The sequence below is a fragment of the Ahaetulla prasina genome, chromosome 5 (assembly GCF_028640845.1).
Source record: "Ahaetulla prasina isolate Xishuangbanna chromosome 5, ASM2864084v1, whole genome shotgun sequence".
NCBI lineage: Eukaryota > Metazoa > Chordata > Lepidosauria > Squamata > Colubridae > Ahaetulla > Ahaetulla prasina.
In genome coordinates this window covers 85,779,556-85,792,972 of record NC_080543.1, presented here as the reverse complement: position 1 = coordinate 85,792,972, position 13,417 = coordinate 85,779,556, and the positions used below count along the sequence as shown (strand labels likewise).

The 13,417-nt window shown below is 46.7% G+C and overlaps 1 protein-coding gene across 1 annotated transcript in view; it reads left to right on the top strand.

Annotated features, from left to right (window-relative positions):
• Nucleotides 1–13,417, top strand: part of FRMPD4 (FERM and PDZ domain containing 4) — a 292,626-nt gene that overhangs the window by 234,969 nt on the left and 44,240 nt on the right. Inside the window, exon 5 of the mRNA XM_058185802.1 lies at nucleotides 5,937–5,982. Coding sequence (XP_058041785.1) covers nucleotides 5,937–5,982 — 46 coding nt within the window. The remainder of the gene's footprint in view (nucleotides 1–5,936; nucleotides 5,983–13,417) is intronic.

Genomic DNA, 13,417 nt, shown 5'->3' with positions numbered 1-13,417 from the left:
AGGTGAAAAAATTGCTCATTCTTTCAAAATGAGCAGCTTCCATTATGTTTCAGATCATTCTACCTTTCTATAATTTGACAGTTACAATTTATAAATATTAAATTGATGCAATTTATAAAACTGATCTGATACAATGAACTATGATTGTGGGACATGCATTTTAAATCAAATGATGTAACATATTCTGAACTGGAAAGTTTCCATACTGCCATTACAGAAAATAAGTTAATCACTTCCTTCATTTCATCCTTTTAAATGATCCTAAATATATTCATATAATGATTTGATCCACCAATCCATACATTGTTGCTTATATTGCTAAGGTAATTTTTGATTGTTTTGATACACTTTCAGTAACTTTCAGTATAATGACACCATGCCTCTAGCTGAAGAACAATCCTCAGCTGAGAAGATCAAGGCAAAAAGAAATAAGATGAAACACAAAAATTTTAGTCCCAGCAACATTAATACACTGGCATCAAGATCACTAGAATCCTTGAATCCTTTGTGATTCAAGCCTTGAACCAGAGAAATGCTACGCCCATAAAATATGTGGAGAGGCCACAAACTAACCGATTAGGTAAGAAGTATCTGGCACAGGCAAGTCTATTCAGGAGCAGTGTGAAGCTGCAAATCCTTATTAGGTAGGATTCAGGCAAAGGCTGAAAATGTCCTTTATTTAAGGGCCTATCTCAGTATAAATTGAGGATAGAAATATTTTCTATCACTATTTTAAATTATAGAAAGCTTTCATTGTAACTAGTTTTTCCTGTGAAAATTTAAAAAACTTCAACCCCTTCATGTGTATGATGATGGATGTTGGATTGCTTTGTGAAGCTTGGGTACCATTTGGAATTCAATTCCTAGGGGTAATTATCTACAAACTTGCTGATTTGAATTTTTACATCTGCAGTATATCAAGTCTATATCCTGGTTTTCTTTTCCCTATAACTAGAAAGTAATAATAGAGACATGTACTATCCAGATATATTTCTTGGGTGGAAATGTAGAAAGGCAGCTATATTCTGTAGAACTGTTATTACAATTGTTCTTTGCATCCTATTAATTTTTGAAGAATTGTTTAAAAGAAGGAAGGAATGCAGAGATAAATGGAATTTTAAGGCTGATAAGTTGCAAATGTGGAAGTAGTTAACATTAGTTCTCACTTGCTTCAGTTGAATTATTCATTAATAATTGTTTCAAATTTCACATTTATTTTGCCTGCTGCAGGCATGGTGATACATTTTTGCAACAGAACAGCACAGCATGCAGATTAATTGCTTTTTACTCAGTCAGGCAATAACTCTCAGAAGTAGATAATTAATTGCATTGGAAATTAGGGGTGCCAACCGAAAATAAAGTTCATCACTGTCAAGTGGAAACTAACCTTTTCCCAATTTATAAAAGTAAAACATCCCATCAGTGTAATAAAATATTGGCTTTGAAAAAGTTATGTGGCAAATAAAAATGCATTTATTCACATGTTTCTTAAATCACTTGATAATATGAAACACTTCCAAATTGTAGTTTTACTGCTTTACTGCTGTTTCCCATTGGACTGTCATATATCCAATTTATTTAAAAATGTCTAGATACATTCATATATCATTTTTTAAGTAGCCAAATTTATACTATTCAGTATGACAAACATGAAAAATTAAACTTGTCGAATAAATATACTTTTGAGTATTTCATAGTTAATATGATAAATAGGTTTGGCAAACACGTGAACTGGATTCTGTAATCTGAGTGTTAATAGAGCCACATGTACAGTATATGTTTTATATTTTAACAGTACATTTCTATCTAGATAAGTGGCTCTATGTTCAAAAGATTGCATCAGTGAAAGAGGACAAGATGGATTACGGTTTATAAACTGACTATGGAAGCATCAGCTGACAATATATTAGCATCTGGAGCCACTGATGTTGAGTAGTTTACATGATGCTTACAGTATAAAGCTGTACATTACAACTCTATTCATTTGGACTTAATTCAGTAGAATATTAATTCTGTTATTTTTAGCACTGATCGTTCATATTTTTAATTCTGAACCAAGGGTATTACTATGATTTATCCATTTTAATGTATGGGCTATAGGATGTGCAGCAAGCATATGAAATTGTACATGATGAACAGCGATGGGTTTCACTTAACTTTACCACTGGTTTGCCCTACACACGCGCTGTCCGCACAAGCACCTGGCCTTCTGTACATGTGCCTGGCCTCAAAAACATGCCTAAATAGCATGACTTGGAGCCGGGGTGGGCCCATCTACGATCTCCGCTACCGGTTTGGGAGAGCCAGTCCAAACCAGCTGAACACCACCTCTGATGAAGCCTAAAATACAGACATGTTTCATCTTTATTCATTCTTTTCTTGTCTCTGGATTGGTTACTGATTTGTTCAGATTGTTCCATTCAGATTTTAAGCAGCTTACAAAACTGTGTTTTCAGTAGTAGGGTTAAAAAAGTCCACTACAGTTAGAAGACATTCACATATAACTGCTCCCATATTATTACATTACCTTATCACCAAAGTCTTTCTAGAACAGCTCATTTACAAGGCTTTTCATAAAAATAACAGGGGGGCCAACCATATACCCAAGGAGGCTTTTCAGAGGAGAGAGACTATCACTGATTGATCAAAAGCAAAGTCCCAGAAAATGACATTTCTTCAGTGGCAGAACTATACATAAATCTTTGTGATTTCCCAGATAGGCAGATCCTACCTAGAGCTGGGGCTAATCCATATATATCTCTCAATGCAACAATCACCCTGAATTGCACTTGGAAGCTAATCCTTCATCAGGAGGTGCGGGATGACCCCTTACAGGGACGTGCTGAGGAGTTTAGTGGTTATCTATACGATAAAATCGTTCAGCTCTGGGATGGTTTGGACCAAAATTGGGATGATCCAGGTGAGAGAATCGAAACGCATCTTGTCGAGATTGTTTGGGATGAGTTTGACCCTGTGGCTCTCGAGGACGTGGACAGGTTGTTGGGAAGACTGCATGCCACCATGTGTTTATTGGACCCGTGCCCTTCCTGGTTGGTGCTGGCCACACAGGAGGTGACACGAGGCTGGCTCCGGGGGATTATCAATGCTTCTTTGCAGGAGGGGGTCTTTCCTGCCGCCTTGAAAGAGGCGGTGGTGAGACCCCTCCTCAAGAAGCCTTCCCTGGACCCAGCTATTTTGAGAAATTATCGTCCAGTCTCCAACCTTCGCTTTGTTGCGAAGGTTGTAGAGAGTGTGGTGGCTCGGCAGTTACCCCAATACCTGGATGAAGCTGTCTATCTAGACCCGTTCCAGTCCAGCTTCCAGCCCGGATATAGTACGGAGACAGCTTTGGTCGCGTTGGTGGATGATCTCTGGAGGGCCAGAGACAGGGGTTGTTCCTCTGCCCTGATCCTATTAGATCTCTCAGCGGCTTTTGATACCATCGACCATGGTATCTTGCTGCACCGGTTGGAGGGGTTGGGAGTGGGAGGCACCGTTTATCGGTGGTTCTCCTCCTATCTCTCTGATCGGTCGCAGACGGTGTTGACAGGGGGGCAGAGATCGACCGCGAGGCGCCTCACTTGTGGGGTGCCGCAGGGGTCGATTCTCTCACCTCTCCTGTTCAACATCTATATGAAGCCGTTGGGTGAGATCATCAGTGGCTTTGGGGTGAGATACCACCTGTACGCTGATGATACGCAGCTGTACTTTTCCACCCCAGGTCACCCCAACGATGCTGTTGAAGTGCTGTCCCGCTGCTTGGAAGCCGTACGGGTCTGGATGGGGAGAAACAGGCTCAAGCTCAATCCCTCCAAGATGGAGTGGCTGTGGATGCCGGCACCCCGGTACAGTCAGTTGCAGTTGCAGCTGATTGTTGGGGGCGAGTCATTGGCCCCAGTGGAAAGGGTGCGCAACTTGGGTGTTCGCCTGGATGAACGGCTGTCGTTTGAAGATCATTTGACGGCAGTCTCCAGGAGAGCTTTTCACCAGGTTCACCTGGTTCACCAGTTGCGCCCCTTCCTCGACCGGGATGCCTTATGCACGGTCACTCATGCTCTCGTTACCTCTCGCTTGGATTATTGCAATGCTCTCTACATGGGGCTCCCCTTGAAGTGCACTCGGAGGCTTCAGTTAGTCCAGAATGCAGCTGCGCGGGTTATAGAAGGAGCCGCCCGTGGCGCCCGTGTAACACCACTCCTGTGCAGACTGCACTGGCTGCCTGTGGCCTTTCGGGTGCACTTTAAGGTGTTGGTTACTACCTTTAAAGCGCTCCATGGCTTAGGGCCTGGGTACTTACGGGACCGCCTGCTGTTACCTCATGCCTCCCACCGACCCGTACGCTCACACAGAGAGGGACTTCTCAGGGTGCCGTCCACCAGACAATGCCGGCTGGCGGCCCCCAGGGGAAGAGCCTTCTCTGTGGGGGCTCCTACTCTCTGGAACGAACTTCCCCCTGGCTTGCGCCAATTGCCTGACCTTCGGACCTTTCGCCGCGAGCTGAAGATGTATTTATTTACTCACGCAGGGTTGGCTTAAATTTTAAATTTTTTAAATTTTTTAAATTTTAAATTTTTGGATGTATTTTAATTGGGTTTTAGATTTTAATATGTTTTAAATTTCGGCCAATTTTATAATAAGTTTTTTAAATTGTATATTTTAATTGTATTTTGTTATTGTTTTTATTCCGGCTGTACACCACCCTAAGTCCTTCGAGAGAAGGGCGGTACAAAAATCTATAATAATAATAATAATTGGCAGCCAACCCCATTGTGAAAATAGTTGGCTTCCAAATCCATAGCCACCCCATCTTGCTGCAATTTGGTCTAAGCTTGCTTTCTCCTAACAGCCACCAAGACCAAGACAGGACTTAAACTACATCTCCTGTCTGGTCAGAATGGTCATTTATAACTGGATATCATCTCCATATTGATTATTTCTCATCTAGTGTTGATACATAAGGGTTATGTAGATGAGACCCAGGACCAAACCCAAGCCTTGTCTTCTGACCATTACCACTGACTGCAAGCAATTCAAGAATGAAGAGAACTATTGCAGCACAATGCCCACATTCCTAATTCTTGCCTGCAAAGAAGGCATGATAAATGGTACTGAATGCAGCTGAAATATTCAATATCAGGAAAAGTCACTTTTGTGTAGATGACCTTGGTGAAACCTGGATATAAAACTTCATATCCAGGTTTTACCAAGATCATCTACAAGAGTGACAAACACAGTTTCCATCCATAGTCAGATCTGAATTCTGATTGAAATGGTTCCAGACAATCCACTTTCTCCTTAACTGTAATCCCAGGATTAGCAACCTTCTCTAAAAAGAGAACATGTGATAATGGATGGAAAATTATTCAGACAGCCAGAATGAGGGAGGCTTTTTGGTAATTAAGCATACTCTCACTTCTTTAAAGTCGGTGGAAGCCTCATCCTTATTAACAATTATCTATACTCTGCTGCCTGTCAGAATTAAAGGAAAAGAATTACAATTTACAGGTGGTATAGCTAGGACTCTCTAATTCTTTAGGAACCATAAGCTCAAACTGACTCAAAATAACCTTGCAAAATAAAGCCTCTGGGATCCACACGAGTGATCCCTAGCTAACGGTATTTCATGTAATACATGGGATGTCTCAACTCTACTTTATGCATTTACCTTAAGTAAATTCATTGAAGCCAATTAAGGATGAAGGCAATATTTACTTGATCAGCCTTACTCTCCTTCTGACTAACAAATTAGCACTCTGTTTTAAAGGGGGAGGGAATCAATAAAACGTGTGCTTTCAAATAATAATAATAAAATGTGTGCTTTCAAATATGCAATAAACATACCATTGTGAAATAGCATTTTTTTCATCTAAAAATAAAACAATGTTATCTCAAGAACATGAAATACAAATAGTTATTCTCATCTCTTTTGTTTACAGGAGCTGCAAAGAATCAATCCTCCTTACTGTTATTCAGCCTTACCCTGTAAGTAGTACTATTTACTGCTTTTCTCTTCTTCTTCTTGCTTTTCCTTATCTGCATAATCAAGAGTACAAGTGAAATATGAGCTGTATTTTCTAAGATAAATCAAATGACAATATACTATTCTAGACAAAAGGGGAACAGTATATTAGTAATTGAAAAAATGGATATTTTCCAAAATGTATGAACAGTATTTCTTAGACAAAGAGGCTGAATATTGTTTAAGTTTTTTTAATTGTCAAAGTTATAAACCAGTTTTTCCCCTTTTTGTTTCAATTATTATGATTCTAATAATATATCTATATCTATCTATCTGACCAGTTCTGGAGAACTAGTAAGGGAAATTTTGAGTAGTTCAGTAAATACCACCTCTGACTGGCCCTGCCCCCATCTATTCTCTCCCTCCTGAGTCCCAGCTGATCGGGAGGAATGGGGATTTTGCAGTAACCTTCCCCTGGAGTGGGCAGGGAATGGAGATTTTACAGTATCCTCGCCCTGCCATGCCCACTAAGCCACACCCACAGAACTGGTAGTAAATTTTTTTAAATCCACCACTGATACATATTTCTGAGCTAGCTCCAGGAGACTAAAATCCTAGCTAAGTGTTTAATAAGAAATACTGTAAAGCAAGTGTGACATGGCAATTAGTGATGGGGACTGTTTACCTACAGGCATGTGGTCCACAACTTAGAAGATTTTTATTTCACTATTTATATAAAATAATTTTAAATAATTCTGCCCCTCATAAAAAAGCATGGAATGGAGGCTTGTAAGAGAATTGCGGAAAGCTAAATGTCTAGATATGTATCACCTTCGATTTTCAGAACATCAGATGTTGCCTAAGCTGCATCCTTAGGTGCTGTGTCATTTCTGATTAGGAAATAAAATGCTGGATTTTTCTTGGACTCTTTAGCTTTACTGTATTTAAGTGCTAAGCAAATTTTTTCCATGTGGAAATTTAGCTACACTATGAAAAAAGAGTAAAGTTTAATACTATAAGGAAAATATCAAAAGAAATTGGGACAACAGACCTGATTATGTAAAATTTTCCTGAGTAATAACATACCTGGCTAGTCTATCACTATCACACTATTTAAATATAAATGAAACATTCTTCTATACTTATCTTTCCCAGGTAACTAAGGCCAGCAGGAGGAAATAAATCATATATGCATTGAATCACTGTGAAAGCATAGGCTTAGTTGTAACTTGTTCCTTTACTTTCTGTTGTAGCAAAATAATTTAGTTAATAATTAAAATAGAGATCCATTTGAAGATTAAAATCAATAGGCATTGGAATTAAATTAATGTTATGTTCGTATCAGAAACTTTATTTTCCATTTATTATTAACGAACAGCAACTGGATATTTTGAAGACCTGTTTATATTGCTAAATTCAGTCAGAGTGGAATGTTGTAAATTTTGTTCTTGGCCTAAAGCTTTGCTCACTCAGATTGGATAGCATTTTTTTATCATGGCATACATTGTATATTTACTTCAGAGTTATATAATGCTGAGTCCTTCGGGAGAAGGGCGGTATACAAATTAAAATATTATTATCATTATTATTAGTAGTACAGTATTCAAATTGACCTGCTATTTGATTTTAAAAGCTAAGCAATGGTGGTATTCAAAATTTTTTACTACCAGTTCTGTGAGTGTGGCTTGTTTGGTGGGCATGGCTTTGTGTTCATGTGACTGGGTGTCGTGGCTAGGTGGTCATGTGACTGGGTGGGTGTGACTAGGTGGTCACGATCCTAGTTCCCCCTATGAGGATTCCTGCATCCGGACCTTTTGCAATCCCCCAAAGGGTCATAGGAAACCAGATTCCATACAGCTCTGAACCCTTAAGGCAAACCAAATACAAGTGGTCCTTCCTTAACGCAAATGTTCAAATTTACGACTGACCTCCTCAGAGCTACTTGACCTGTTTTTGGAGTTTTGACAGCCATGCGCGCACACACACACACACACACACACACACACACTTATGATCAGTTACAACATCCCACACAGTCATGTGACTGAGACTTTCTATGTTTTTTGCCAGTTTCCAACAATTCCTTCTGGTTTCCATTTAAAAATGCCTATTGGGGAAAATGGACTTGCTTAACAACCAGTGTTCACTTAATGACCACAAGGTTCACTGCAACCTTAAACACTAAAGAGCCATTTTTCATTTTTCTTTTAAACAAGTATCTATCTCTCTGTGTCTCTTTTCTCCCTCTCGCTCTCATCTCTCCTCTCTCTCTCTCTCTCTCTCTCTCTCTCTCTCTCTCTCTCTCTCTCTCTCTCTCTCTCTCTCTCTCTCTCTCTCTCTCTCTCTCTCTCTCTCTCTCTCTCTCTCTCTCTCTCTCTCTCTCTCTCTCTCTCTCTCTCTCTCTCCCTCTCTCTCTCATCTCTCTCTCATCTCTCTTTTATCACTTTATGTGTGTGTGTGTGTGTGTGTGTGTGTGTATTGTCTCTCTCTTTCTCCCTCTCTCTCTCTCTCTCTCTCTCTCTCTCTCTCTCGCTCTCTCACTCTCTCTCGCTCTCGCTCTCACTCTCACTCTTGCTCTCGCTCTCTCTCTCTCTCTCTCTTTATTTCTCTTTCTCTCTTTCCCCCCCCCCTCTCTGTCTCTCTTTATTTCTCTCTCTCTCTTTCCCTTCCTCTCTCCCTCTCTCTGTCCATGCGGGGGTGGGGGAAGGAACCTCTGAACTGGTGCTGGGTGGTGGGAATCTGACGTCCGGAGGCCGATAAGCCAGGTACTGAAGACCAGATGGGGGCAATTCCGCTGTCTCCCCAAAAATAATTGTCACTTATGAGTGCTTCTGGTGAGGAGGCAGAGAAGTGGGAGGAGGCTTGGCGGGTGTCAGAAAGGCAGCGAGCACTTTGTGGCTCCTAAGGGGCGGTCAAGCCTCCCCACTCACAACATATTCACCTGATGCCGCTTCCTGCATCAGGAGGTCCATGCTCTTCCCGCTGATGTTCAGCCTCCTTATGTGCAGAGGCAGGAAGCGGTGTGTTCTGTTTCCCTTCCCCCAATACTCCCAGCAAAGAGTCCGTCAGAGGCCTTCCTTTTTTTTTTCCTTTTATTTACATAGATACATGTCCTGGCCACGTCTACCCACGGGCCTGCCAAGTTTCTGGAGATAACGAGGAAATTATAGATAAGGCCAGAATTACTCACGAATATATTCTTCCCTCCATGAAATAGTTAGCTCGCGCCAAATTCATTGCTTTGTCCGAGACAAAAAACCAGGAAGTCCCGCCTCCTATTTATAGTCTCTGCAGATGTCACTGCATGACAATTATGACTTGGCTTTGTCCCAACTCTTCCGCTGCTGCGCACGTCGATCAAGTCTTCGTAATCTTGCGTCACTCCAAAACTGCTCTTGGGGCGTTGCCAAATCAGAAGAAGGCCCGGGAGAATCAGGCCGTGCCGGCCCCTCCTCCTCCCTTTGAGTGGGTGCCAGGGAGGGAGAGGGCTCAAGAGAAACAGGGCTTGCCAGGTCTTCTCCCTCATTTTCTGAATCATCCGAGTCCAGGAGTCTGGGTCCAGGAACCTGGGTCACAACACTATCCCTCACCGCAGGGCCCTTCCCCCGGGGCTGACGATCGGGATGCGGTCGGGCTGGGTTCTGCTCATGGAAGGCCTGCACCAGGTCAGGGGCATGAACGTCGGAGGCATCTACCCAGGAGAAATCAGTCCCGTATCCCTTCCACGCGATCAAATATTGGAAACGACCCTTTAGCCAGCGAGGGTCTCGTACGCTGTGGACTTCGTATTCCTCCGATCCGTCCTCAGCGACAGTGACGGGTGCTGTGGGGCCCCGAAGGGGACCCGGTGTGGCCTCAGGAACCAGAAGGGACCGGTGAAAAACGGGGTGGATCCGCATGGATCGTGGCAGGGTCAGTCGGTAGGCTACCGGGTTGATGACTGCCTCGACAGGGAACGGGCCGATGAATCGGTGGTCCAACTTCTTTACCGGGCGGTCGGACGGGAGGTGTTTGGTGGAGAGCCACACCGGTCTCCAACTGCCAGCGGGCGTTGCCCGTCGGGAGCGGTCGGCGGACGTTTGTAGTCCTCCTTTGCCCGATTCAGCTGCTGGCGTACCAACTGTTGGACCGCATGCAATTCCGTCAGGAAGGTCTGCGTTCGGGAACAGGAGAGTCGGTGGTGCCAGAGGAAGAGCCGCAGATGGTACCCACATTGGCAAAGAACGGGGTCATCTGAGTAGAGGTGTGCTGAGAGTTGTTAAAGCAAACTCCGCCAGGGACAGGTAGTCGGCCCAGTTGTCCTGTTGCTGGTTGATGAAACAGCGGAGATACTGTTCCAGTATACCGATGACCTTCTCTGTACCCCGTCGGTCTCCGGATGGTGCGATGGCGACAGACATACCTGCACCTCCAACGCGCCATCAGGCTCTTCCAGAAGCGGGCTGTGAACTGAACTCCAGCGGTCCGAAACCACCCTGTCCGGTAGACCATGGGCGGAAGATGTGCTGCAGAAAGAGACGGGCGTTTTGCGGCTGTGGGCAGTCAGCGGCATGGGATGAAGTGTGCCATCTTGGTGAGCATGTCCACCACCACCAGCACCGTGGTGAACCCAGAGGACGGCGGCAGGTCTGTCAGGAAATCCATAGAGATCGCCCCCAGGGTCTGTCGGGTGTCGGCAAGGGCTGGAGGAGCCGGGAGGGGCCCCGTGGCGGTCTTGGCTTGCCGGCAGTCGCAGGATGTCACGTAGGCATGTATATCATGCCGCACTCGGGGCCACCAAAAGGTCCGTGTCACCAGGTGGAGAGTCTTGAAGAACCTAAAATGTCCTGCTGCAGGATTGTCGTGGCACTGGGTCATGACGAGGGCTCGGAGTGGTCCTGTGGGCACATATAATCGCCCCTGAAACTTGAGTAAGTCCTCCTCCAAGGTCCAAGGAGACGCAGGGCCCACCTCCGCTCTCCTTTGCTGCGGCCAGGCATCCTGGCACTGCGCCTCGCACCTGGGCCCGCAAGTCCACTTGCTCCCGTGCTGTGGCCAAGGCTTCTGCCGGCAGCACTGTCCGTGGAGGAAGGGGGTCCTTGGCGCAGAGGTACTCTGGCTTGCGGGACAGGGCATCCGCCCTCCGGTTGTGACCGCTGGGAATGTAGGTCACGCGGAAGTTGAACCGGGCAAAAAACAACGACCACCGGATCTGCCGCTGGTTCAACTTCCGAGCTGTGGTGAGGTGCTCGAGATTCCGATGGTCTGTTCGGACCTCCACCTGATGTCGGGCCCCTCAGATGGTGTCGCCAAGCCTCGAATGCAGCCTTGATAGCCAGCAACTCTTTTTCCCAGATAGTGTAGTTGCGCTCGGAAGGGTTGAGTTTCCGGGAGTAGTAAGCGCAGGGAAAAAGTGTGCCGCCATTCGTCGGAGCCTGTAGCAGCACCGCTCCCAGAGCCACATTGGACGCGTCCGTTTCCACCACAAAAGGCCGGAGCGGGTCGGGATGCCTCAGGGCGGGTTCCGTGGCGAAGGCTTTCTTGAGGGCTGTGAATGCTTCTTGCTGCGGGGACCCCACGGAATGCAACCTTCTTCCTGAGGAGCTGGGTAAGTGGAGCTGTCAGTGTGGCGAAGCCGGGATGAAGGTCCGGTAGTAGTTGGCGAAGCCCAGTAGGCGCTGAACATCCTTCACCCGACGAGGGCTTCCCAGCTACACAAAGCTTCTACTTTACATGGGTCCATGGCTATGCCCTCGGGCGAGATGATATGCCGAGGAATTCTATGGAAGTCGGAAGAAGGCGCATTTCTCCAGCTTCGCATTGAGTTGTTGCTCCATAGCGTTGCAGAACCAGACTGGCGTGTCGAAGGTGGCTTTCCCTGGACCGGAAGTAAATCAGGATGTCGTCGAGGTAGATAACCACGAACCGATCCAACATGTCTCGAACACGTCGTTCATGAAGTGCTGAAAAGCGGCGGAGCATTGGTCAACCCAAATGGCATGACAGTGTATTCGTAGTGTCCGTATCGGGTGCGAATGCCGTCTTCCATTGTCTCCTTCTCGTATCCGCACCAGGTTGTAGGCCCCGGAGATCGAGCTTGGTGAAGATCGTGGCCTCCGCAACCTTTCCAGTAGCTCCGGGATGGCGGCAGGGGTAGCGATTCCGCACCGTAATGGCGTTTAGCGGCGGTAATCACAACATGGCGCAAGTCCCTGTCTTCTTCTTCACAAGAGGACCGGGGCCGAGAGGGACTTTGAAGGCGGATGAACCCTCGGGCCAGGTTTTTGTCCAGGAAGTCCCTGAGGCGGCCAACTCGGGCTCCGACATGGAATACAGGCGTCCCACAGGCAGTGGTGCGTTGGGCAGAAGGTCCACGGGCAATCGTGGGGCCGATGCGGGGTAGTCGGTCCGCCTCCTTCTCGCTGAACACGTCGGCGAAGTCCGTCAGCTCAGGAGGCAAGGTGATGGCAGCGGTGGGGCGTTCTGGCGGCACAGGTGTGGCGGATGTGATCGGCACTGCAGACTCGGGAAAGAGATGGCGTTCGCGACCAGGCCACCTGAGGATCGTGGGTCGAAGCCAGGCCAACAAGGACCAAGGGAAAATGAAGGTCCGCCGTGACATAAAACTGGATCGCCTCCTCATGGTCCCCAATAGCCAGGCGCAAAGGCTGGGTGGCGAATTTAATGGGGCGGACACCAGTTCTCGTCCATCAATTGTCTCTACCGCGCCGGAGGTCCACGGAACCACGGGGACGCAAACTGGGTCACAAAGGCCTGGTCCATAAAGTTTGTTGTGGCCCTGAGTCCACCAGCGCATGCGCCTGGAGCCCGTCCGACTGGTTCCCCAACCATATCCGTGTGTCCAGAATCAGATGCGAGGGGCCCAGAGTCTACTTCCATAGCGTCCAGTGGGGCTTAATGCGTGCCCGACCTAGGGTTTCCCAGTCGGGCCTGCTCCGTTCCCGATGGGTCACGCTGTGATTCGGGGACGGCGTGCCCCGCCGCTTTCTGGGGCAAGAAGCAGCGAAGTGGCGGGCTCCCCACAGTACAGGCACAATCCCCTTGGCGCCTCGGTTCCGCTCCTGGGCTGTTAGGCGAGGTCTGGCCGCTCCCAACTCCATGGGCTCTTCCGCAGCGGTTACAAAAGCGTGGGGCGACCCTGGGTGCTGGTTGTGCAGGAAGTGGGGTGCAGATGTCGACGGAGGGTCCCGGGGGTGCGACGGGACGGTCGCCGTTGCAGGCGGGCATCGAGGCGAGACAAAGGGCACCAAGTTGTCGAGGTCCGTGGCGCCTCCACGCGGGCCAGCTCGTCTTGCAATTCCTCTGAGAGTCCCTCCTGGGCAACGTCCAGCGCTGCATCATTCCAGTCAGAGTCCTGGCACAAAAGGCGAAATTCGGCGATGTACTCCTGCAGGGGCGTTTCCTTGGACGGAGTTCCTTAAAGCGCCTGGTTGCTGTCAGCATTCGAGCGGGTCCTCA